This window comes from Cinclus cinclus, chromosome 3 (assembly GCF_963662255.1).
Source record: "Cinclus cinclus chromosome 3, bCinCin1.1, whole genome shotgun sequence".
NCBI lineage: Eukaryota > Metazoa > Chordata > Aves > Passeriformes > Cinclidae > Cinclus > Cinclus cinclus.
In genome coordinates, this window is record NC_085048.1 from 102,614,320 (window position 1) to 102,640,954 (window position 26,635).

At 42.6% G+C, this 26,635-nt stretch overlaps 2 protein-coding genes across 5 annotated transcripts in view; one reads left to right on the forward strand and one right to left on the reverse strand.

The window, feature by feature from the left end:
• Positions 1-1,155: 1,155 nt before the first annotated feature.
• Positions 1,156-2,180, forward strand: LOC134042248 (prolyl-tRNA synthetase associated domain-containing protein 1-like). The gene is given in 3 exon segments (XM_062489409.1): positions 1,156-1,254; positions 1,784-1,888; positions 1,890-2,180. Coding segments are annotated over 3 exon segments (495 nt in total).
• Positions 2,181-6,909: 4,729 nt separating this feature from the next.
• Positions 6,910-26,635, reverse strand: part of CCDC88A (coiled-coil domain containing 88A) — a 61,286-nt gene continuing 41,560 nt past the window's right edge. For 2 of the 4 annotated variants that reach the window (XM_062489412.1, XM_062489411.1), the window contains exons 20-32: positions 24,439-24,716; positions 23,952-24,095; positions 23,226-23,412; positions 22,707-22,852; positions 21,951-22,043; positions 21,554-21,768; positions 16,712-16,795; positions 15,425-15,628; positions 15,074-15,145; positions 14,006-14,086; positions 12,362-12,627; positions 10,705-11,194; positions 6,910-7,003 (exon numbers count right to left, since the gene is read on the reverse strand). In XM_062489412.1, coding sequence (XP_062345396.1) covers positions 6,939-7,003; positions 10,705-11,194; positions 12,362-12,627; positions 14,006-14,086; positions 15,074-15,145; positions 15,425-15,628; positions 16,712-16,795; positions 21,554-21,768; positions 21,951-22,043; positions 22,707-22,852; positions 23,226-23,412; positions 23,952-24,095; positions 24,439-24,716 — 2,325 coding nt within the window. In that variant the 3' untranslated portion in view covers positions 6,910-6,938. The remainder of the gene's footprint in view (positions 7,004-10,704; positions 11,195-12,361; positions 12,628-14,005; positions 14,087-15,073; positions 15,146-15,424; positions 15,629-16,711; positions 16,796-21,553; positions 21,769-21,950; positions 22,044-22,706; positions 22,853-23,225; positions 23,413-23,951; positions 24,096-24,438; positions 24,717-26,635) is intronic. The other 2 variants (XM_062489414.1, XM_062489413.1) reach the window with 2 other exon arrangements.

A 26,635-nucleotide genomic window follows, 5' to 3' on the forward strand; every position in this document is an offset into this window, starting at 1 on the left:
GGCACGCCGCTCTCTGCGCACGCGCCGCGAGCTGGAGGGGGGAGGGGGCACTAGGCCACGGCGCAGGCGCAGCCACCACCCTGGGGGGGCGGGGCCTAGCCTCACGGGAGGCGGGAAATGCCCTCAGGGGAAGGGTAGAGGGATTCCCTCAGGAGAAGCGTGAATTGCCCTCAGACGAGGGGGCGACATGGGTCCCCTTGGGGGAGGAGGGAATTGTCCTCAGGGGAAGGGGGACATGGGTCCCCTCAAGGGATGCGGGAAATGCCTTCAGGACCCCCTCACGGGAAGTGGGACACGGAGCCCGTCACTATTCAGAGATTTTTCTGAGATTATGCCCATTCTAGGGTTTTGAAACTTACTTTTTAAAACATCTGTTTAGCTACACACTTAAATTTGTTTTACTCCTTCCTGTCAGGAGGCAGCAGCTTCTTCTTTGCAAAGCCTTCCCACCCGCATCCCATCTAGAGCTTTAACATGTTTGATTTTTAAGTCCTATCTAATTTGGCGTCTCTAAAATAGCGGCCACTTAAACAAAAGTAGCAAAAACAAAAATCTAAGAGGAAAAATCTTTAATGTTACCTGGTTAATGCTGGTTGTAAAACCCAGAGATAATTGCAAAGGGATTGGGACAGTGCTGATGCTGTGGCGATCCCTGTCCAGACACTGCAAATTGTTTGAGGAATAATGACCATAATCTCCTTTACATTATATTTTAGCTGTGTATTTCACACTCTTTGCCCATAATGTGGGACCTGTGATTTTCCATACGTTTTCAAGAGCCATAACTGCATGTTTTGCTGCCCTCGGTAGCTTTCCTACAAGCATTTGTTCATTTATGATGCTGAGTGTTGAAAAAAAAATACACATTCTGCATTTCAAAGGTGGGGTATTAATACCTTGAAACGCACAGGGCCCTTGAGTGTTTTTCCACGAGTGAAATGGAAAAAATAATATCAAAAATAGGGAGGGGAGGCTCAGGTGGGACGGAGACACATGATATCCGCGGCGTGAGCCGTGGGGGTTGTCGCTTAGCGAAAAGGAGTGCGAGTTTAAAGGATTTAAACCCGGTTCTGTATGGCGGGGTGCTGCCCGTAGGCGGGCCCGGGCGGGAAGGGGCTGGGGCGGGAAGAGAGGGACGGGAAGGGAAATGAAGCGATGGCAGCGGACTTGCGGGAGGCGCTGGAGCGGCGGCTGCGGAACCTGGGCATCGCCACCGTCACCGCCGAGCACCCCCAGGTATGGCAGCCTCTCGAAAATCCGGGAGTAAAGCCCTGCCTTGGCGCAGCGGGGTCAGAGCGGGATGTGGTTTTAGCACAAGTACCAGTGTGGAGGTTCTGGCGAGGCCTGGCGGAATGCTTGAGACATTTTTTTTGTCGCTTTGACTTCAGATCCACCACCTTCCCCACCGTAGTTTGAGGAGCGGCTGGCTCACCCACTTTTTTTCCCTGAAGTCGGCGGCATCCAAGATGCTCTCCAAGCTTTTCCTTGCTCCCAGTTACAAGCCAAGTGTGTGCGGAGCCACAAACGGGAGCATTTCCACCGCTGCCTTTAAAGCGAGACAAATGAGACAGAAAAGATTCTGAAAAGTCTGCCGGAGCAGTTCATCACATTTTTTTATTCGTGTTCTGTTAAAACTTATTCATAAAAGGGGCACAGCTTTTAGGCCGAGTAGAACATTCAGTGTTTTCTAAATATTTAAGGAAAGATACATGCCAGCACACGACTGGGAGTCTAATGGGACGTAAGAGTCTGACACCGCACTTGGTGCTGTTTTCCAGGTGTTCAATGTCCACACGTCCAACACATGAAAGGAGGTCACAGGAAAAAGTTGTTTCTTAAAAAGAAGAAAGGGTTATGGCTGGTGATGGTCAATTTAAACGAACTCGGTAAAAAAACTGGGTGTTGGAAGTTGAAACCTTAGGTTTGCTGATGAAAATGCCATGCTGGAAAAACTCAGAGTGGGTCAGGGTTGTGCCATGCTGCTCACCCTGTTCTGTGACCAGGATGATGTGAGGCTGGTGCTGGATGCTGCCTTGGTAGAAGGGGGCCACGAAAAATTCTATTTTCATCCAATGACAAATTCTGCAACCATGGCTTTAAGCCCCGATGACTTCCTGAAGTTTATGAGATCGACAGGCCACAATCCCATCATCGTACACTTCGATGAAGACATCGAGTAGAGAACTTCATTCTTCTATTACTACTCATAGATTTTGTAGAGCAAAACTGGTAAAAAATGTCATAAAAAAAACTGGGGAAAAAAATGGCTTACTCCTTTTTAATTTGTTTCAATTACATAAGTTTGTATTCTATAATCTGGTGAGAAAAAATACTCCCTTTCAATTATTAGAAGTTTAACAATGTTCTTAAAAAGACATTTTGCAATCTACCACTAAGTAGCTAGTAAGTAGAAAAGGCATTATTTAACTACTATTGTAGTGTTTGTCAGTAAATGGATAAAACTAGAATTTCCCAGGCATGGGACTTGGCCTTGAAGGTTTAAACTTGGCATCACTAGGGAAGAACAAATTCCAACTTGTAGATCAATATCCCCAGGATAGAGTGACTGTCCCTGCACCCATTTATGCCCTACTACACATTACTTTCTATTCTTTTTACCTAAAAATACAACTCACCTACACTACAGGAAATGCAATTGATTGTCATTTTTCAGTCACGGTGTGCTGAAGACAAAAGCAGCAGAAACTCCCTTGAGCCCAGTAAACATCCCATGGCAACGAGCACCACCCAAAACCCAAAGCCAGGGGAGCAGGGAGTGAGGGATGGAATCTGAAGGTGTTAGGGGTAAAGACTTGGATGCAGCCCAAGGAAAATGCCAGTACAAGCAGTCCCTCCAGGGCAAGAGCATCAGCACCGGCTGGGATGAACTGAAACCAAAACTACAAGAGCATTAATTAAAAACACGTAGGATTTGTGAACAACAAAACAAACAATTACTATAAACCTGAGCATGAAAATCATCATCTGCACTAAGGCAAGTTCCTTCCCTCACAGCCTTACTGGGGTTTCCTTCATCTGGAAGGACGTGGCACCTGTTCTCAGAGCTCTTGGTGACTGAATCCTTCACCACCCAGCAGTGTCAGTTCTCCACCTCTGACACACACAAAACCAACCCCATCTATGCTGGCAGTCATGCCCAGTGGGAAAGAAGTGACCAAAAATGCTGCAGCTGTAGGAAGAGTCACTAGAGAGATGCCCAGATTTTATAGACTGAAGGGAACATCTGGTATTTAGGAATACTGCATTGATGAATGAGCTCTGGACTGACAAATGCACCACTAAATTAACTCCACACCGATACATTAGGATGTGTCTTTAATATTAATCTTGCTCTCTCTCTGCCCTTCACTCTCCCTCCCCCTTAAAAGTTTTTTCTTTGTTGTACCCCAAAATCCCTTACCACTTCAAAAAAAGAATATTAGATTTGACTTGCCAAGGTTTTTAAATCTGCAATGTTTTAAATGTGACAAATTGTTTGAAGGATGTGCACAATCCTGGAATCTGCACTGCCTAAAGTGTGACTAACTTCATTCTCAGAAGGGATCCTGAGACTTGTCTCAGCAAAAGTAACTACTAGGCTTCAAATCTTCAAATATTACATTTGGCAAATCTAGAATGATTTTTTTTGTATTTACTTATGAAATCAGTGGGGGGTTTTTCTGTAATGATATAAAAATTATTGCAATTAGAAGCTACCCAGCTCTACACAAATCATACAGAACAAACTACACGTGGTCCAGAAAATTCTGCTACAGTTTTATCATTTTCCTTCCAGAAGAAATACTCACTGCACGCATCACCACAACACCAATCCCCTTCCAGTAACATCCGTTTCCAGAAAAGGTGTGTATAAATATCATCAGTTTCCAGAAAAAGTATGTATAAATATACACACACAAAATAAGAATAAAAATTACTTGGTTTGGCATTTTAATAACATCATTAATAAATGTATACAATGGCAAACATTAAAAAAATCAATATGTAAAGGAAATTACATTTTTAAATAAGAGCTTTTTAAGTTCAGTTTCACACCTTGGTACATTTCTTTAAGGCAGTTTTATTAATATCAAAGCATTATTTACATATACATCATCAGTTACCCCTAAAAATCACACATGAGCTCCTTTGTTAGGCTGCATCATGTCCTGGACAAAATTTAGAAATAATAATAATAATCACAGGTGTTGGGAATGTTACTAAATCCTCAGAGATTATCAGAAAAGTAAATAAAACACAGACATTGTATGGTATGAGAACCTCCTTTGTAACTTGGAGCCGGCAGTGCTGGGTTTGGGATTCTTGGGGTACAAAGGGGGTGTGTGTGCTCCTGTGGACATGGTCCCACAGCTGCCCTCTGCTTCCCTGGCACTGGGAGTAGCAGGAACTGTGAAGCTGCTCCCAAGTTAAATCTGCTATTTTTATTTCCCTTTAAGGGCACAGACTTGGGAAGGTTAAGAAAGAAAGAAGAAAAGGGGAATGGGCAGAGCACAGAGAGCCACGTGAACTTCTCTGCAAAGCCAAGGCAAGCCAAGCCAAGCCAAGAGCTTGGGAAGAGCTGAGCTGGTCAGTGAATGGGAGGGGGTCCCTGTGGGATGGAAAGGACACATCCAGATGTGCTCAGGGCAGTCACACGTGCCCAGCAGTGCTCCATGTGCGTGCCAGAGTCGTGACGGTGACAGTGAGTGTTCCCAGACACAGCCACCCGCTGGGATCCTGGCAGCATGGGCAGCATATGGCACTGCAGTTTCCTGGCTTAATGTGACAAGTGGCTCTGGCTGGGGGGGTTAGAGCTGCACCAGTCCTGTGTCAGCAGAGAGCGAGGAGAACCCAGACACAGGCCCTGAAATGAGCTTGAACATGCTGTGATTCAGAGTGCAGAGAGATTTCCTTCATCTTTATGGCATTTGAATTGTCTGTCATACCCACTATGCCCTTAGTATAGACCTTTTAGCCCATTTTATCACCAAAAACAATTTCAGAAGAAACTCATATTAAACAGACAGAAAATTTCCCGTTCTAAAGCTTATTGTGCATGCCTCTTTTTTCCCCTTTTTGAGAAAACTTCAAGCTTTTGAATCTGTTGAACTGCCTTCAGCAGTGAAGCTCACCTGAGGAAGCTGCAAGGTGACATTATACACCTGCCTGCTAGACACTGGGAGGTGACACAGGGAACTCAACCCTTTACATGAGAAACAGGAATGTGCTTACTGGCTTTAATAAAATAGAACCACTCATTTTGGGTCTCAGTTCCTGTCCCCTTGCTCTGAGCTCGCTGCAAATCTCTCCAGACAAATATATGCAACCACCAAATGTACCAATAACATTTTTTGACTTTAATATCAATCAATAATGAACAAAATGCATCTAGTAAAAGATAACCTTAGAGGGAACTGATTGTAAAATGCATATGATATTATTTACATTTCTTTTTGCCATCAAGAAACCTCCTAAGCTGCAATCAGCTCATGTCAAAAGACAAACAGTAAAAAAAAAAAAGAATTAGTCAATACACAAACATCTTAAGACAGTCTTATCCTGGAAATGGCATTTGTGGAAAACAGACTTATATTAAAATAAAAGTTGTAGAAAAATCAGACAGTTTCCTCTCAGAAACATCTGAACAGACATATGCAAAATAACTCGGGAATGTGAAAAAACACAAAGGACAAACAATGTCTCTATAATACCATTATCTCATGGCTCCCACTTCTGTAACCGAGCTTTTCCATGGATGTAAACAAATTTTTCTCTTGCAGTATGCAACGAAAATCAGCATAAACTTTTTTAAGAGCAATTTCATGCAGATTATGCTAACCAAATAAGGCAGTGAAGTGCCAGTAGCTGTAAGGTTTTTGTATCTGTATATACAGTCCATTTCAACAAAACTCTACAGCATTTCCTTTAGATTTACAGACGTAAATAGAAACTGCTAGTTTGGGGGAGTTTGGATGATTATTAGTAGAAGCTTAAGCAAATCGGTGGCTAATTTTGAAAACAGAATATGAAATAAGTTTTGCTTTTTTTTTTTTTTTCCCCCGGAGTAATTCTTGAGACCTAAAAATCCTTGGTCCTTAGGGAGATGAGAACTGTCCTTTATTCAGTAGATCTTAACAGTGCAATGTGCAATAACTCTTAAGACCATCTACACGTTTTCGGCAGTAGACTCCAGTAGAGCTCCTTGATTCAAGGAAGGAAGGAAGGTAGGTAGGTAGGTAGGTTTTATTTCTTGCCTGCTCTAGTCACGAAGAATGTAAAAAATTCCCTTAATTTTTATTAATGATTCCTACAGTCGCTGTCTTGTTACTTCAGATATAAAGGCTTCACACTGAGATACTGAAGGACACTTTTCTCTCTGTGTTCAGTCGAAAGGCAGAAAGAGAAAAGAATGTAAGAAAAGGCTTCAGGTGTAGAGGCACAACACACAGAGTTCAGTCACTAACAGCATGCACCAAAGGGGCTAAGGGAAGTCAAGAGGCCAGGACACCAAAAACAAGCTTTATAAAAAGGCAGATTCTGTGGGGTACTGAATACTCTGAGTTTTGTTCAACTAATTTTTCAGATTTGCCTGTTCCTGTCTAAAAACTGATTTCAGTATTATTTCCTGATGGGATTTCTTTCAACTTTCTTCTTTGGGAGATTGGAAAAATAAAAATAGATGTAATTTTTACAGGCAAAAGGCTGAGTGGGATGACGTTCCCTGCCTCTAAAAGAAACTCTGGAGAGCCACCCTCCTGGCCTAAGGAGTGAGCGCAAGAGAAGCCAGGTAAGCAAGCAGGATTTACATCTGGTTAATGCAATGTGCTCTGGGGCTGAGATGGAATGCTGTTAGTTTGCTGTAAATGAAATTCATCTCATTTACAGGTTGGGCAGGAAACTCACCACTTGGCCCACAGCTCAGGTAGTGGGTAATAGAATTAGGAGCTTTGTTGCTCCCTAGACCTGCTTTTTGAATTTCTGCTTTCTGGGATAGCTTCCACATCTGCAGAGAAAAGCATTTCAGGTTATTAATTGTGTTTATCAGGACATAAAAAAATACCCTCATGCATTGAAACACATTCTACTCATTAGGAGAGCAAAAGGATACATAAACACTTTCTGGGTGTTTTTAAGAGGAAAGGACAGAGGAGAGGGACAGAAGAAACTCACTGTGAGTGCTTGCTCATCTACACTCACTGACATTCATCTTAGCATTTACAACAGCCAGGTGTTATTCCTAAAGCCACAGTCAGATATCTGTCACCTTCAGCTGCACCAACCCTACATTTCTGCATTAATGGAAAGCAAAAGCAATAATAAGGTGCAATCACAGCTGACTGACCCTAGCAGAGAACTTCATTCACTGGAGTTTGAGCTGCTGCACACCGACGGAAATGTTCATGTTCAGTTCCACAAACCACAAAACTGTCTTTGCATGCAACAGCTTGAACATGCAAAATGCAGCATCTGAATTCACCAGTCACTGAAAGCAAAGCATCAAGCAAACCCTGAGTCAGGCAAACCCTGAGCCAGGCAAACCTCAGCTGTGAGCAAATGGCTGAGCCTCAACAAGAAAACCTTTCTGGGCAGCAGCCACAGATTTAGTGTTTATCAGGGTCATGCAAAATCCTAACTTAGCACTGTCCAAGGCAGCAGGAACCAAGGAGTGAGCAAGGGCTCCATGTGTTTCACAGCCTGCCATGCACAAGGCTGAGGAGCAGCAGGTATTGTGAATGGAAAGAATTCTATGGAACCTTCCACTGTTTGAACACAGGCATCCATGAACTTCTTGTTAAAAACCAGTAAGTGGAGAAAAAAGGATAATCCTTTCATCCATTACAACATTTTCTTTCTCTCATATGTAACAAATAAATATTGGGAAGTTATTATTCAGAGCCACTGAACACTCTCTTGCAGAATACTTCTGCTGCTGCCCAACTCAGTGGAACAAAACAAGTTATTCTCCTCAGAACTGAAACACAGTTCATTGCAAATTTACAAACCAAAGTAGAGTGGCTTGAGCTGGACAAGGTTAGTCTCCAACTCCAGCAGATTGGAGACACTAGTGTCCAGGACACTTATGTTTGGCTATTCCAAAGCCCTTGGGGTTTGAGAGGGACAAGACTGGAAGTTTTTGTAGGTGTGACTGTAAGGACCTGAGCAAGAAGAGGAAGCAATGGCACACCCGAGACTTCTGCAGCCAGAGCTGATCTAGAGCAGCTACACATCTTGTCCTGACCACTGTCTCTGCAGGGCACAGGGAACAAAAGCCAGGCCCTGACAACAAAGGGTGAGTTTGTATTAAATGCTCTCAGAGCTAGGATTACAATTCCTTAAACAACTGCAAAATGCCTTGTGCACACATCGCTTGGGATACCCGGTGCTCTTCACCTCCCACATAATCCCAACTCAACTGCAAGTGAACTGGAGTGAAGTCAAACGGCATGACCCAAGCCCAGAAAACTAGTCTTGCTCTGTGAGAAATTAAGATTATGTATCACAGATTTCTCATTCTTTTGCTGCTGAGATAGTTCCAGAGAGAACACAGCAATAACTGACCCAGCACTGGAAGAAGTGAGAGATTTATCAGCCCAGTGACAACGAGGGGTGCAGACCTGGGGAAGGATAGTGTCACACCCTCAAACAGCTATTTTATTCTCCACAAACATTCAATATTCTCCAAAATGCAGGACTTCCCATCCCACAGAAAACAGAGCCCTTCCAGACTCCCACATGGCATATCTGCTGTTCTTCCTTGGGGGAGCTATGGATTCACTGCCCCTCCCTAATTAAGCACGAAGGAATTAGAAGTTCAGCCACACAGTGGTTCTTTGACTGCCACAAAACTGCTGGCAGAATAAATGCAATTACACAAAACAGAGTGTGACATTTGTCATTTTCAATATATATATTTCAATTTTAATTGTTTTCCCTCTAGCTATACCATCATTCAAATTTTTGTAACGTATTTTAGCTCCCAAAACTCGCATAACCAATGTCCTCTTGAAAAGAAGTGCTCATGTCCAAAGCCTTGTGTAATTATAGCTTAAATATGATATAATTTTAAACTCTGTTTAAATTTACATTTACCATTGTGAAGTTTCAAGCATGTGCAGAAACAGTGGCACATAAAGTAATTACTTCTCAACATTTTTCCTTTAGCCTCTCACTAGAATTTAAGGAGTTATTTCCTGAAGTATTCATATCCTCCCATAACCTTGCAAGCAACTTTGTTATTTCTTCCTTTATTTGACTGCATTAATTTAACATATTCTGTTATTTTGTTACACCATTTGTTCTCTATTTTATCAGTGGTACTTCCCATTGGCAAGAAAAAATGAATTTCCACCATACTCAAGGCAGTTTTTTGTTCCTATACATGACAAGGAGCCTGTTATTTGACCCTTGATAAAAGCAAACACTTCACCATACTTGTACCCACAACTGGAAAGACAAAGCAGACCAAAGGGAAAAGGTGGAAAAGGTCATTTGTTCATGACAAGTGCTGTGTATCACATAACAATATACCACCTCTTTGAAAGAATTATCATTTCTGTTTAGGATTATGAATGATCTGCATGTTTATTACTCAATATGGAGAGTAATTAATATTTACTGTGCAAACTAGAAGCACTGAAGTATTTTGATTATTGGCATTTGTGCCTCATGCATTTACGCCATGATACGGCATAAATAAAAAGGGTGAGAAGACACTGACATCTCTCCAAATGTTTCTTTCCATTAGTACCTCATTTATGAAAGAAGAGGGGGGAAAAAAAAAGGTTTTTTTCAGTCCAAGCGGATGATCAGTGATAGCCCTGAGAGCTGGAGCACCACTGCCAGTGCTGTCCTTGTCCCAGGAACGCTGTTCCCTGCACCGTTCTGGCCATGCACTTGCTTTAACATGCAGCATTAACCGACAGGAAAACACCAAAGTATTTGCAATGTGTGACAAATAAAAATAAGAGCTTGTATTATAAAGGCATGCAAAGTATACACAGTGCAATTACTGTTTCATGCAGGCTTTGGTGGGATTACAATTCCACATTCAAACATGCCACAGTCTGCAGGGAATGACCACCCTGTGGATAAACCAGGAACATTTCCTTCATTGGAGGGAAGTTTTCTCTCTCATCCAGTGGACATGGAGAACACCTCTATGGCACGTTGGGCATATAGATGTATTTAACAACACAACTTTCTTTCACACACAACCATACTCATACCACAGGGTCTGGTTATCTTCTGAGACCAGCAGCGGGGACTGGGCCGTGCCAGAGGCAGGGACAGGGTCCCTGGTCAGAGCTGCCTGCGGGTTCCCCTGAGCCTTTGGAGCAGCACAAGGCTGTTCCTGGCTCCTCAACAATGACCTAAAGGCCGACATGTTTGCCTGGTCAGCTGCTTTGGAGGCAGGTCTCGGGGGCAATCCGCTGATATTGCTGACTAACTCGGTGTTGAGGGATAAAAACGGCTGGGGTGCAGTAAAGGAGCCTGCGCTGCCATTCCCAGAGCCGCTGGCTTTATCCCAGAACACGCACGCACTCAGCAAAGTCCTCTCACGACAATCTGGCCTTTCCATCCTGGAAGGCATGGGAAGCTCAGAGGTACCTCCTAAATGGTGTGGTGTGAGCAAGGGAGCTGGCTCCCCCCTGGCAGGCACACAGTGAACACAAGGAGAGGACACCCGCAGTGCCGGGTACTCACTGGAGCTGGGTGGAGCATTCCTGTCCACCGGGGCCGGGGCTGCATCCACAGACACGGGCGGCCTACTGTCCTTAGACAAAAAATCATGGATGCTTGTCCTTCGGGTGCTTCCTTCTGCTGTGGAAATCACGCTGCTGGCACGAGGTAAGGTGGCATAGGGGTTGCAGTCCCGGGATTGTCGTTGGGTCACAGTTGCTTGGATCTTTTCTTTCATGGACCGCGCCTTCCCTGGGGCGCTGGGGGTGAATTTGATTGAAGAGCTACTGAAGCAGAGATCTTCAGCCTTCCGGAGGTTGGGCCTTACCAGCTGTTCTGGTTTAAGGGATCGTCCATCTGAGAAATCCACTGTGTTTCTGACACTCAGGGATCTGATGATCCCACAGCCAGCCCCTGGCTGCTTGTGCAGCTTCTCCCTCCCTGCCAACTCCGCAGACTCAGACAAGCTTCTCATCACTTCGTCTAAAAGGTTCTCTTCGCTTGCAGATTTCATCTGTGAAAACAGGGAAACTCAAGTTTCTGAACTGCAATTTTTGTGGACATAAATGTAGAACAATTCTATAAAGAGTTAGGTTTCTCTTTTTAATTTCTCAGGTCTCAAAGCAGTATTAAAACATTTACCATGCATCCTCAGGAGTTCTCTGTACAGTTTACAAAAAAAAAGATTTCAGGTGAATGATATTCAGGCTCAGTGAAGAAAGAATGCAGTTGTTTTCGAAATGGTACCAGAGACAGTTGGAAAGAATTAAGCTAAGAGTGGAAGGAAACCCCTTGAATACCCTTCCACCCAGAATGAGTCTGTGAGGCTAAGAAAGGGATTCTGGGATTTGTGGACAGCAGTGGGCCTGGCTCGATGACTTATGTGGGGTTTCTTATTTTGTATTGCCAGAAGAATATTGTATAATGTTTAAACCCCAAAAATCCTCTCAGGGACATCACGGGTGAGAGCCATTTTAAGTACCCAACAAAAAAATGCAGAATCTTCTCCAGATCTGTGTCACCTGCCCCAGACAGTCCTGGATCCTCACACCTGAGAGGCCCCAGTCACAGTGACTGGCTGGCTTTATCCTGCAGCAGGATATCCTACAGGAGTTTGGGCAGATCTGCTCAAGAACCAGGGATGAAGAACCTGGAATACCAGCAGAGATGAGGTGATTTGGGACTTCTTAGAAACTGTCACTGATTTACAGAAACATTCCCTTCATTCATTGAAATCACTCCAGATTTCAATAAGCTCCAAGGTCACTTCTCATTTCACGGTACTGTTAAAAAGATGAAACTGAAGCAGACAAGAGTCTCCTCAGGGAATGAAATCCAACATGTTCCTTGCTGTTGATGCAGGACAGACATGACAGCAGCTGCTGCTGGACTGGAAGAAGACTGAGCCCACTCTGAGCCTGGTGTCCCATAAACTGGACAGCTCTGTCAGCACAGGTCAACTTTCCTACCCAACCCAGGCACCACTGAGGGTACAGCTGCATAATTCCAGATTTCCTGCTGGTGGAGCTGGACAGTGCATCAGGAGATAGTGCCTGTGACCCCTCAATGCAGGTGTGACCAATTGCTCCAAGAAATCTGTAAGGAATTCTACTCATTGTACCGTGCATTAGTTCTGAGCCCACAGATGGGGCACTGTGTGGTTAAATACTCTTAGACTGACCTCACTGGAGTTACTCTTGTTGCTTTCTTCCAGGAACTGCTGCAAGGTGACCACTTCACTGCCAGGGGAAGCTGTTTTGGTGTGTTTGCCGTGACTGTCGGCCATGTCGGGCGTCCTGTGCTGGAGCACAGGGCTGGACCTCGTGTGGCCCTTCAGGTACTGGATGGGGCTGCTGCTGCTGCTGGACCAGGCCTCGTGCTCGTGGAGCAGGCTGAACTCCCCACTGCTGTGGCTCTGGGGCCTGCTCTGGCTGTTCATTGCACCTGCTTTGGAGGGAAGGCAGTAAGTATTTCCATTAGAAATACACCAAAATACTGTCAACCTCTATAACCCTACTCCAATCCAGAATGTCACCAGACTCAGTTAGCATTCATTGCATTTAAAAGATTTTTAAAAAGTCCAGTTGTTATTTTTTACCCTGTAAAATTCTACTCCCCTGACTTACCTTTTGCAACTCTTCAAACATAGCATGATTTTTTAATAAAAACTACCTTTCACTTATAATCTGGGCCTCCACCTATGTAATATTACATTTCGAGAGACATCTCCACTCTTGTTCAGCATCGCTGAGAGGCACAGGGTAATTAAATGTTAAAGGAAATACAGAGGATTGAGTGGAAAGAAAATATTTTCTCCAACAAGAAGTACTCAGGAATGCTGCTTCTCCAAAAATCCCTGCTTTTACTCCTAGTTTGTTACAACTGGGACCTGAGGGAAGCACATGGTGTTAGATGCAAAATAAATTCCACAACATCAGTTCATTTTATTTGTCTGTAATTACGAATTGCTTAAAAAATACTGATGGATAATCCAGTATTTCCAGCTTCACATCACTCCTGAGAAATGAAATTAAGTCTCAACCAAGATAAACTGTTTATGGTGGAAATGCGTAATCCTATATAGACACTGGAATGAGGAGGACCTCAAGGAATCTTTTACAGAAGGGAGCAGTCTAACAGATATAAAATAAAATATTAGAAATACTCAGCTAGCATTCATTCCTACATTTCCAAACAAACAAGATGCAAACCATGAACATTAAAAGAGGTCTTGAGCTGGCAGTGTTCTAGTCTAGTCTGTACAACACCCTCCAGCCAAAAAAAACACAAGATACAAAAATGTATCAGGGTTCTTAGAGAACTGCACATTTAGAGAATACTGACAAATCCAGGGATGTTACCAATCTATTAAAACCAAAATACAAAGGTTTCCAGCATGAATCACAAATGCCATTTTGTGCAGTTGTACAGCTCACAGAGGCAGTGCAGTGCAGGAGGATGCTTGGAGACAAAAAAAAAAAAAAAAAAAAAAAAAAAAAAAAAAAAAAAAAAAAAGCAACTTCTCAGCTTAAAAAGCTTTTAAAGTAATTTGGGGGGGAATTCTTATTTTGTAACAATGTTATCCGGGTTAGGTTTGGTTTAAAATAGTAACTTAAAAACTGACACCACCCTTTTAATGCTTATTAAAACCATAAAATACCTGTGCTTCTCATCTGGAGAATGAAGGCTGTGAAACACTCAAGGAAGCACATGCTGTGGTGTGCAGTGGGAGTTGTTTGGCTGGGGGGTTTTTGAACCTCTACAGATGATTTTACAGAGAAAAGAATGGAAATGAAGCACGGATGTGAATTCATCCCCAGCATACCTTTGACTTCATGGAGTGAAGCATTGTTATTGCTATTGCTAGTGGATGTCCTGCCACTATCAAGGCTGGCTGGTCTGGAAGCTGAATGGAAAATTAGGAGACACCGTGATGAACATTTTAGCAGAGGACATGGCACCTTCACATTCTGCTGACAGAATGCTCAGAGGATCATGCACGACCTCCCAGGCTGAACATGCCCATGGCAACAAAGTGGTTTCTTACAGATCAGAAAGCGAAGGAATTTCCAGGTGGTCCAAGAGGACACTTTGGAAAAGGGCACTACAGGAATAGCGAGGTACAGAGGAGAAGAAAAGAGAGAGAGTGTAGTTTAGAATTGAAATAGAGTGCTCAGGGTGGGAGCAGGACTCAGACAGGGGCATGCAGGGGCTGCTGTTCTCAGGTCACTTACAACAGATCTGACAGGGAATCCTGAACAGGGCTGGAATGCCATGGACAGGAGGAGCAAGAGCATCTGCACAGCTAAAGTGCTGTACTCCTAAGCCAATACAAGGGAAATGCACTGTTAGTAGCCTCAAAAATGTTTGCTGCTTGTACCAATTGTAAGTGTTTATAGTACAGTTAAAACTTCACTTCTATTAATAGCCTATTTTTCACTTCAAAGCTTTGCTTGAAGGAACACGTAAGGAGTTTATAAACTACAGCACATGGCAAATTTGGGGTACGCTGAACAACAAACATTGAAAACTCAGGCCAGATTTGGATTTGCTTTTTTAAGATTGAAATGCTAACTTCCTTTATTTACTGTCAACTGCGAATGGAAATTGAAACATTTTCCCAGTAAAAGGGAAAACATTTTTATCCTGTTCAGATGCACTTCACAAATACTTTCTACCAGAGATACAGAACATCTGTCTGATCTAGTAGTTACGAGAGAAAGGAGAATCTGAAGAAATGATACAATACATTTGAAAGATATGAAAATCAGAGAGAGTATGCTCATTGCTGCACGTCATGCTCATTGCTGCATGTCATTCACTGCATTCTCACAAATTCATTAACATTCACATCATACATCCTTAATTAATTTCATTAAAGCTCACATCTTACCATGAACTCTTGATCCTGTACTAGAATCATCACTTATACCTTGTGGACTTACATCTTCAAAGGATGCAGTATCTACACACAGAGACATAAAGGAAGATTTAAAATAAAATAAAGTGGAAAGATTATTAAAATACATATAATTTGTAAAATGGTAAAAATTAAAATATTTTTCAAAGCAATCAACTTCTACTTAGGAAACATTCTGTAGGAAAAGCCTTGAAGCATTTTATAACTGCAGTTATTAAACCAGTTCATTATCTTAGCACCACAACTCAATTATTAAGATTGAAAGGACTTAAAACATTAATATTCACATAGTTACATCAGGGAGCAAAAAGCTTCTACCTATACCTTTATTATTTAGCAACTGCTTGGATCTGAAGCCTGTGGAGGAGTTGACAGTGGCAAAGTTGATAGCTGTAGTAGAGAAGGCCATAGCTCCCAATTCCTTCCTCCTTTTACCAGTGGATATATCATCAGGACCCTCCAGATGCTCAGAACTACCTGTCCATTGTCCTCCTGCCAGGACCATGGACTGCACCAGGTCATTCATGGCTGGGATGCAAATGAAAGCAAATGATCAGCATGGGCAATGAACCTGCTTGGGTATTGCAAAGGTCGGACAGTTCTTTAAGCATTTAAAGCCCCCGCAGCTGTCAGGAGCAAACCACACCCCAGGTACTGCATGCAAGTGGCTGGGCCGGGGGGAGGGGGGGTTGGAAGGCAGGGAGGGAGGCAGGGGGGGTTCAGGCTCCTGAGACCAGGGAGGTGCTCAAAACAGCTTTGTCAGGGATCACCATGCGCTGGATGCTGTTAGAAGCTCTGCTTGCTGTGAGAAAATGGGATGAGCGGGGATAAAACTGGGTGCTCATAGAATGGAGTGCCAGTGCTCACACAGGATCCTTGTACAGTGCAGGTTACTGCAGGCACACTGGGGTTTACAGAGCAACAGAGAGAGGATCTGAAAAATACCACAGCTGATGATATTCACCTTTACTTCCCCACACTCGAGAAAACTGTCCACCCCTCATTAGAAAATAAAACAAAAGAAATCAATGCAGCATTCTGGCAACGAGAACTGATGAACACTCACAGAGTGACAGACCACCAGAGAGCCTTGCACAATCTCCTATACTTGCTTTAAACAAAAAAACAAACAAAACAAAACAAACAAACAAAAAAAGCCAAACAAAAAAACCAACAAAACCCAAAAATTACAGTGACTTCTTAACAAAAGGCTTATGAAACGTGTTGTTTAAAACTATTTCCATTAATACAGTGCACTGTAAATTCATATACACATGGGGCCATGTGTATATAGACAGCCATGTATACAAATATATGCAGTCACAATGCACTGAATAGATTATATGCGTGTGCATGGCAACCCGTGGCTACGTGTGTGTGCACAGCTGCACAGACATAAAGTATTCAGTGCCAAAGTTTTTTGTTTAAAAAAAAGAGGGGGGGGTGGGGGAAAGAAAAAGTAAAAAGCTCCAGCTCCTTGTACCGTAGCAGGACTCGCACGTTGCAAAAGAGGAGGAAAAACAGAGCGCAGTCCAGGGAGAGGTTAGTGAAAAATTAGTAATGGAAGCCAGTGTAGCCATTGAGAAGAAGCTGAACTGTCATAAATCTTACACATGGAGCGACGGTAGAAGGCCTTCATTTTGTCTTTTTCCTTCGGTCTGTTCCTCAAAAAGGGCAGTCTTTTCAGTGCACCCACTTTTATGTCATAGCATGAGGAAAAACGGAAACAGGGAAATGAAAGAAAAAAAGGGAGAAGAACAGATGGAAGTTAAATGTTGAAACTAAGGACAGAAATGAATGTCTGAGTTTAAGCTAGGTATGCTATGCTAAAAGCTATCATTCTTCTGCTTCTGGGTGATAATGAAATATGAAAGTACACTGAAACAGGAAAACTTCTGTAGGTAACTCAGAAATGCACTGAAAATTACAGTGCAGAGGGCAATACAGTTTGAAGCTCTTGAAAAAATAAGTTTAACTTCTTTGCAGGCGATTCCAAGAATTGACCACTATGAAAAATAACTTTTTTTTGAACATAAAGAAAAATGTGAAGCCAAAAAAAGAGCTGAAAGTGAAAGCAACTCTAAGTACAATTTCTATGTTAACATATGTTCTCATAATTATTTTGGGGAGCTAATAACATCTGTAATGCTTTGCCTCCACATCTAAGAGGACAGAGTCTTCATCAGTCTCCAGTTCTTCCATTCTGTGCTCATTAATAACTCTGGACATCTACTGTCTCATAGAAAACCTGCAAGGGCCTTCTGGTCAATGTAATTTGTGGGCAGTATTTTGGTAAAATACAAAAATCAATCTGCTTCAAATGTGCAAAGACTTTAGATGAAAAAACACCAAAGGAAAAAACAAAAAAACCAAAACAGCAAAAGAAAATCCGAATGTGAGTGTCGCTGTAACGTTTTGGGAGGGCCAAGGAAAACTGAGTTAAAGTCTACCGGGAGAATTACTGAGTTAAAATTACAAACAGTATTAAAAGAGGGAGGAGGGGGAAGTCACGAGTTAATCTTGTCCTTGGGGTCAGAACTCTGCATTAGGAACTGCTGACTTGGCTTGGGGAAGTCTGGGGCTCATGCCAGGCACAGGAGCCACCATGGAAAGATCCAGAAGGTGAAAAAGGATGGAATTACCCAAAGCAGTGATTTCTGCAGAGGTCTGCAGGACCATGCTCTGCCTGGTTTGTCTCTGCAGCCCCTTTTGGGAGGTGTGCCCTGCTCCCCCAGCCTGGCACACAGCAGTTCTGTGTACAGAGCAGTGCATATATATCATATATACCATTTACAAGTGCACATGAGCTACCCTGGCAGTGAAACATTCCCTGTTCCTCCCTCTCCATTAGCTCTTCCTGTGTCTGCATCCACAGGAACAGGTTCACAAACCAATCTAACCACAGAAGTCATTCTGTTCTATTTCTACTTTTTGTCATCAAGATGACACAGAAAAAAAAATCCTCAGTAATTTCTAAAATCCTTTACAGAAAAAAAACCTCACCTCTCTGTAATTCTTTATGGAAGCTAACTGAACTCCTCTTCACTAAAAACTCCTTAATCTTATGAAAAAGTAACCAGAGGATGCTCAAGGAGCATTTGAGTCACCTGTCCTTCCTGTCCAATAACACAGATCCCCTCCAAAAGAGCTGATTTATGGGTCTCAGCAACAGTGCCCACCAGGAACCTCCCCTGCAACCACTCATGTCCTGGAAATCCTGCATGAAAAACCAAAATGCTTGGATGGGAAACCATGTCAGTAATGTCTGCACAGAATTCACCTCAAGAAATGTCCTGGAATAGTAATAATAATAATAATAATAATAATAATAATAATAATAATAATAATAATAATAATAAATACTGGGAAGGCATAGCTATAGCAGAAATCAACTGCTTTTTTTTCTTTTTAGTATTCCATGAACACCTTCTTGCTTTCTGAGCTCAGAATGAATGATGAGTATTGCAGAATTCCTCAACTGAAAAGGAAACATCCCATCTTGTAACTCTCCTGCTTGCCTGCAATCCTTTGGGGAATTCTGCTTTAGAACCCTCTCACTGTTTTCTTCATGCACAGAAGAAACTACAAGGCAGAAACCTTAAAAAAGCCTTGGTATTGGAAAATGGAGCCCTTATTCCCTCTGTGACACAGTGTGTCTGCTCCTGGTGTTCCCAGTGGAGATGGGAATTTACTAATGGCCCTAATTCCTTGGGAACTTGTTCATGTCCTGGAATGGCTAAAGTGGAAGCCAGCAAAGGATATCTGTATTTCTCCACAGAAAACAAAAATCCCCTCTGCCTGCCTTGGGTTTTCTCTAGAAAAGCTCAGAATGGCCCCATCCATCCAGAGGAAAAGCTCTGCACAGAGCATGTGTCAGATCCACAGCACTCAGCTGATCATTGGGGTAATCGATAATTTGGGGTAGCACCTGGGAAGAAGGAGACTGTACTTCTCCAGCAGGCATGAAAAGCCAAGGTGAAACCCTGCTGTCAGCAGCACACACTTCTTATAGCATTAACCTGTGCTGGGACAGCAAAAGCCCTCCTGGCATCCCCTCCTTTCCACAGGGATCACACACAGGCTCTGGTCACTCTGTGAGACCTCAACTGGTGTTCTCTGAGAGCAGGGTAACCTGATTTTTGTGCCAAGATCATCTTTCTCAGGGAAATAACAGCTCTCCTGGAAACATTTGGCTTGACAAAGTGGCCTGTGCTGGGAAAACACAAACTCCATCACCAGCCACGGAAGAGGAAAAACGACAGATGTGACACACAGCAAATACTTTTGAAACCAGTATCTCTGACAGGGAATGAGGGATGCGAGCCCTGTGTATCCTGGAAATCTCTTGTGTCAGATACTCAGTCCTGCAGCTCAGAACATCTCTTGTTTGTGTCCGGGAAGGTGAGCTGCCTTCTCAAGGACACTCACGACATTTCACCTCGGCAGCTCACACTGGAACCAGCTCCTTCCCCAGTTCTGGAGGTCAGGGTGGCACAGAGCTCTTCCAGAGCCAGAGCTGCCTTCAGCCAGCACAGAGAGCTCCAACACCTGAGCACTGGCACAAACAAGTGGCACTCACACGTTTGCTCCCTCCTGTAGCTCCTTTCAGTGCAAGCTGCTACCGTCAAACTGCTTCCCACGGAACAAAAAAGCTCCCAGATCCCAAGATTTAGGACTTACAGTCACTCCAGGAGCAGAAGAAACAGACTGCAAGATGTGAACCATCACCAGTCACACCGAGATATTCTCTCTGCTTTGAGAGGCAAAAACTGTCTCAGATCTCTGTCTCAGAGACTGTCAGAGCAGAGTTGACACAAGTCACATCTGAACTCTCTCCAAAACTCTGGTTTCCATGGCGACATGTGTAATGGAGGAAGGTTAGGATCCGGAACTAGATCAGCCCTTCCAGTTTGTGGATAAATACACTGGGATTAAGGGAAAACATGAACAAGGTCCATGGAGTAGAAAATTAATGAGGTCTGAACAGCTTCAAACCTCTTTTGAGGCCCAGCCACCGTAACTGCAGCCATGGCTCCCCAGGAGGGTAACTGCACACTACAAGGTCCCAAGGATCATGCAACGAAAACTGTCACAGGAAAAGCCCTTCCAGAACATGACATTGCTGACACAGATGCAGATGGGCTGAACCACAGTGTGCACACTCTCAGTTCCCACTGACACACATCCAGGACAGCTTCAGTCACTCCCCAGTTGCACACCACTCACAGTTTGTATGTAAAAGCAACAGTTGCTTTTTAAACAAATTTAAAAGTACCTGTTTTGAAGCTTACACTGAAAAAGGCCCAGCTCCCTGAAGGGATAACTTAGTAATAGAAGTGCTAAAATGTACCTTGAACAAATTTTCTTCAGTTATTAAAAAAATATAGATCTGATTTTAACTTTTACCAAAACAGCACTTCTTCGAACGTTTTTAGCTTTGACTAATTCTGCAAGAAGCACAGAAGAAAAAAAACCCACATCTTAATGGCTGTAATAATTCAGCTGGCACAAACCCCAGACATGCTGTCTTCTGAACCCCAACACATTACATTTAAAAGTAGTAGTTCAAAGGTTGGAAGTGACTGTTAATGCACATGGATTCTGATGCTTTTACATGCACAGCCAAAATGCCTTTGGTGCATAGTTATTAAATAGAACCATTAAATTCTGAAAACTTGGCTGCAATTATATCTCTCAAGTTGTGAGAAACTGGGCAGTTTATGATTCATGCCAAGAGTGAAGAACAAAAAACACAGATAATAAATAATAATACACAGAATCTGGCCTTATATATCATGGGCACCTAAATGGGATGGCCAACAAATCTTTCAAGGTGAGCAAATAGAATATTCCAGGCACAATCTAATCACACTTCTGTAAGCCCTTGTTCTCCCTCTCGAGCACTTCACTCCAATTTCAGGATCAGTAGCAATTCCTGCATTTTTAACAGATTGTGTTTCTACATTAACACTTCTTGTTGCATATCAAAATTTCATTGTTGGTTTTGTGAGATGCTGGGGGAACACCTTCAGACAGAAAGTGTTTTTAGCAGCTCAAGGATGTTAGTACAGCCACAGCTTGGAAAACACTTCCAAGACAAGGGGAAAGAGTCATGCTGGGACAACAGGGAGAAACTGAAAGGGTCCTTGTGGTGACACCTGACATTCTATCCCAAATCCTGCTCACCTGACCCAGTACAAGTGCCTGCTTCATCTTACCCAGGCACTGTGGGAGTGTATTTTAACACTTGCATCTTTAGATACAGAAATGCTCAAAAACTAGTTCTGCCCAAACACTTCAAGGAGTTTGCAAGAACTTCTGCCCTTAATAAATTAATTCAGGCTTCATTCCTAGAGACCTGAAAACGACCTTTACAAATACTCCACAACACGTAGACTTTTCCAACGTTTTGCCAAGGTTTATTCACGGAACGAAGCGGTTCGCAGTACTCACTGCTACTCTTTTTGGTGCCCAGGGTCTGCCCATCCTCCAGAGAATTGGAGCCCACAGAGGAGCTGTCCTGGCTGTCCTGGTGGGGAAGTTGCAGGAATCCCTCGCTGGACTCGGAGCGCGTGGGCATCAGTGTCACCGACTTGAGGCGCTCACGGTTCCCATCCTTCTTGGACTTGATCAGCTTCCTCATCTTCAGTGTGATCCAGTTGCCCCTCCTGTCATCAACATAGCACATTCACTGCATTTATAACACACTGCTTAGGCCTGCAGAGTCTCCTAATTTGTAAGCAAGACACAGACGTGATTCTGATCCTGTGAATGTCATTTTCAGCGGGAACATAACAGGTCTGTCATGCTCTAAGAGCTGGGTTTTATTTCACATCATGTTCACCAGTACCTTCTTGGTGGAGATGGCTCGTAAAATTTGTACTGATCCATTATCTTCTCCTCCAGTTTCTCCTTCTGCCGCCTCAATTCATTTAGTTTGTCACTGCAAACAGAAATTAATGGCAATTTTTGCTTCACAAATGTACACAGGACGCGTGGGCAGCACGTTCCTCTGGGAATCTGTTATCTGAAAACTGTCACCTTCTGTGAGGAGTTCTTACATAATACTTGTTTCTTATTGAAAAAGCAAGAGATACAGCAAACAATCAGCCTTAGAGTTAACTTCATGATACAGAATGGAATAAAATTTCATTTGCCTTTATTACACATTCCTCCTTTTTCAGTGAAGTGCTGTATTATTTAGATAAGCACATTTTCTCAAGTCCACTAAAGAAGTTTAGATTACAAATCTACATATTGATCTATAATGTATGTAGACTCACATATGAATGTATCAATCTACAAATACAGTGATTACAAATCTAAACATTGCCAGTAGTAGAATGAGGAATAAATACAGTTTTTATTCCTCATTTCCATGATCAGTAATGAACACAGTTGCACTGATCCTTTAGAACTACAAATACCACGTTCATATTTAGAGTTATTTGCCTTACATTTATCACTGAAACTCTTATTTTGAAGAGAAGCATTTCAGAAGCAGCACATGTGTTAAATTCTATATATAACATAAGCTTTAAAAAAAAAAAGCAGGTATTGGTATCATTGCCCTAATGACAGTGATTTCCTTGTCTTCACAACTCACATGTACTGCCTTTGCTCTACATGGAAGAGATCCTTGCTTTCCATGTTCTGCTCCAGTAATGTTCTGTTCTGTAGCATTAAGGTCTGGATTTGATCCAGCAGGTGTCTGTTTTCCTCCTCCAGGTTTCCTTTAAGTTGGCTGAGCAGCTGTTAAAACAGATGAAATTACCCATGCATTTATATGTGAGTGTACTTTACACACAGATCATGAGATTATTGAGACAATTTAGGACTACAGAGGGATTCTTTCTGAGAGTCAAATCAAACTCAAAATTAAATCACGAATCAACTGATAAAGGCCTCTTTTGATGCTTTAAATAATTTAAACCTGTTTTCTGAATATGAGCCTGAAATTCTGTATTGCCTGTACAGTAGGTAAATTAATTAGTCTTTAGATCCACTTCATTATCTATAAATGACTGATACTCCAACACTTCATATGATTCTGTGAACTTATAAATACAGTTATAAAAATATTCCAGTGACTCCAGCCATTACAAACAGCAGAATTTCCACATACCTCACACTGATTATTTAGTTTTGTTGATGTAATATCCAGTTGCTGATACTGTTCTTTGAGTTTGGAAAACTCTGCTTCCAACCGTGTTTGCTCCAGTTTGGAATTGTTCAACAATGTTTTCAGATTCTTGTGGTCAGTTTGGAGCACTTCATTCTCCCTCAGGAGCTGACTGTACGTGTGAGTGAGCCTGGGATGAAGAGACACCATCAAAGAGTGCTGGAAATGAATTTGTTACCCACACTCCCTCTGAAACATGACGTTTCCAACTACTCCATAAAACACACACACAAATTCCTTACTGTCAAGTCCTGTTAGTTATCTCAGCCTTGTTTTCCTAGGAATGTGTTCTGCCTTTGAGCCAAGCACTGTTCTCTGTATGTTTAAACACAAAGCAGCATCTCTACATCACAACTGGTTTTAAGATGCCACTTTTCAGAATAAAAACATTTTACAAAACAGCAAGGATTTCTTGCCAACACAAAACAGGAATGGCCCAAACTTTAGCCCAAAATCGTGGAGGTTACACATTTCCATTCGTGGGCCCCTTTGTCCCCTCCTGGGCCTTGCCATACCCTTTGTCCCACATGTCCCCTTAGGATATTAGGATTATTTTTGTGGGAGCATGAGTATCTGGAACAGCAGCATCAGGTATTGAAGAAATGCCAAGACCACACCACTTGTTTAGGCTGTGCCGGCAAGGTGCTCAAGTGCCAGAATTCTCTTTACCTTTCATTTTCATTCCGAAGTTTTTTATACTCTGCTGCCACAGTCTCATGTTTCTCACTTTGCTGCAGCATTTTGTCCTGCTCTGTCTTGAGAACCTTCTCCAGCTGTTCCAGCTGCACTTTCTGTTTCAGCAATTGATTGTACCTGCAAAGACAAAATTTGTGGAATGACCAAATAAACAAAAAAGGAATTTTGATGAAATGGGCTCTGCTAAATTTCAAATCTTAGTAACTAAATGAGGGTAATTTTATTCATTTTATCATTGTATTAGAGAGTGATTTCTGCTGATAGCATTTACCTATCCTCCAAGGCCTTGTGCTCCACCTCCAAGTTTTTGTGAGCAGCCTTGAGGCTGCCGTGCTTGACGACGAGGGACTCGTGAAATCATAGTGATTAACCAATGGTGATTTTATTAATTTTATTAATTCTATATTCTAGTCTATATTTTATTCATTCTGTATTAGTGATTTCTGCTGACAGTATTTACCTATCCTCCAAGTCCTTGTGCTCCACCTCCAGGTTTTTGTGAGCAGCCTTGAGGCTGCCGTGCTTGGCAATGAGGGACTCGTACTCGGCAGCCTGGCGCTCGTGCAGCTGCTCCAGGCGCTCGTGGTCCTTGAGCAGGGCCTCGTAGAGCCCCTTCAGGTCCTCGCGCTCCTTCAGCACCGCCTCGTTCTCGCTCTCCAGGGCCGACTGCTGGATCAGCAGCTGCGCGTTCTGGTTCATCAGGGACGTGCTCTGCGAGTTCAGCGTGGAATTCTCTACCTGCAGCCAGGAGCAGGGGCACAGCCTGGGTTATTTTAGCTCCCCACTTCAACATTTCTTGGGTTTAACCCTCAGCAACCTTCTGGTTGTTCCACTGGATGCCTTTTGGTTCCAAGGATGTTTTTTAGCAGAAAGGGTTGAAGCATGTGATTAAACTGACAGGGTTGGATCAAATTATTATTTACCTTTCAACATCTGTTAAAATGGGGCCATTTCCCTCCAGCACCAAGTTACCCTGGAGAAATGAATCACCAGTGATCCTAATAACAGCCGAATCCATGACAAGACTAAAATAAAAGGAACTTTCACACTGGCATGGAGATTTATTCTTAAAAAAAATAAAATCTGTACTGTCACCATAAAATCTTCATGGTATCCATGCACTGCTTTGCAATAAGAGCTCCAACAGGAGCATCCATTTAACAGAGAGAGGGAGATAAATAATAGCACCTGGAAGGAACTGCCCATGTTCTGTTCTGTGCTCTTTTGTGGAACTGCACCAGTTCTCCAACAGCTGTCCCAGAATAGTATTAACGTGTATTAATATACTGAAGCCTTCAACATTAGACAGTTTAAAAAAGCCCCAACCATCTAACAACTTCACTTTTTGTGCCTCTGGAAAAATCTCTGGATGTCTTATAGAATAAGATATCCTTTGTCATAATGCTTGTCACCTGACCTGTACCAGCTTCCTTCTCTTTCCTGTTCAAGGGATGAAAACCACAAACTACTGAGCCTTCTAATACCCTTGGGGTACCTGTTAAGTAAAAAAAAAAAAAAGAAATACATCTCTCACTCCAGTTCCCGCTGTTACCAGGGAACAAATCCTTTCCTGCTGTAACTGCAGTGTTCTTTGTTACAGATGAGAAAGTTGAACCTTTCACTGGAAATGAAGTCATGTCTGATAGCATGGGCGTGCTGGGAAACTTCCCAGGCTGAATCTGAGTTTGGTTAGGTCAGAATTCCCAGTTACCCTTTTCAGATATCCTTTCCCCTGGCTGCTCCTTACAGGTATCAGGAGGAAGAGAAGAATGAGTTGCCCAGGGACAGTTTTGGCACAGCTTAGGTAGAACAGCTCAGTCTACGCTTCAGTTTTAGCCAACAGTTCATCACTTTGATTTTCCTGAACATATTTCAACTTCCACTTGGATTTGCAGTTCATGGAGAATTGTCTTGCCAGAGAGGAAAGGCCTGAGCTGCTGGGCATGAGGCAGAAGAGGAACTACAAAGATTCCTAGCTTACTTTTTTTATTTGATGAAGGGAATTACAAAGTACTCAGAGAGCTCTGAATCCCAGCAATCCCCTCCCATCTGGTTAAATGGGACATTTCCATGTCATATCCACTGGTTTTAAAAACTAGAGGAGGCACAGGGTGTGCACCAATGTCCTGTTTCATCATGGCAGCAGAAAGTGCATCCATGGGACAACGTTCTGCTTTCCAGGAAGAGCCAGGAGGAGACTCCATGCATCCACCAAATGCATTCTTTGTTTCATTTAAACAGTCCTTGACATCTTGATTTCCATCAGCCCTCCATCCTTTCTGACACGCTTTACTATTTTTGCTGCCTTGTGGGGTTTTTATCCCCTCTTGAAGGGGTTTTGATTCTTAGAACTCCAAAAAGCATTAAATCCATTAACAAGAATATTTAACGTTTAAAGAAAAAAAGATATATATTTAATAACTCTATTAAACTATAAGAACGATATCTGAATTTTGGCCAGAAGACCTGCAAGACTCTGGGGACAATCTTTTTTGTAATTTCCATGGTCACACAATACCTTTTTTTACTGCCTTGCAATTATCTAAATTGATGTCTTCATATTTATGTAGCTTTCCATTTTCTTTTGGTTTTTTTTTTAAGATTTTCCATATTTAAGTGTCTTGATTTTCTTCTTCGGCATGGCTTTACTTTTTTTT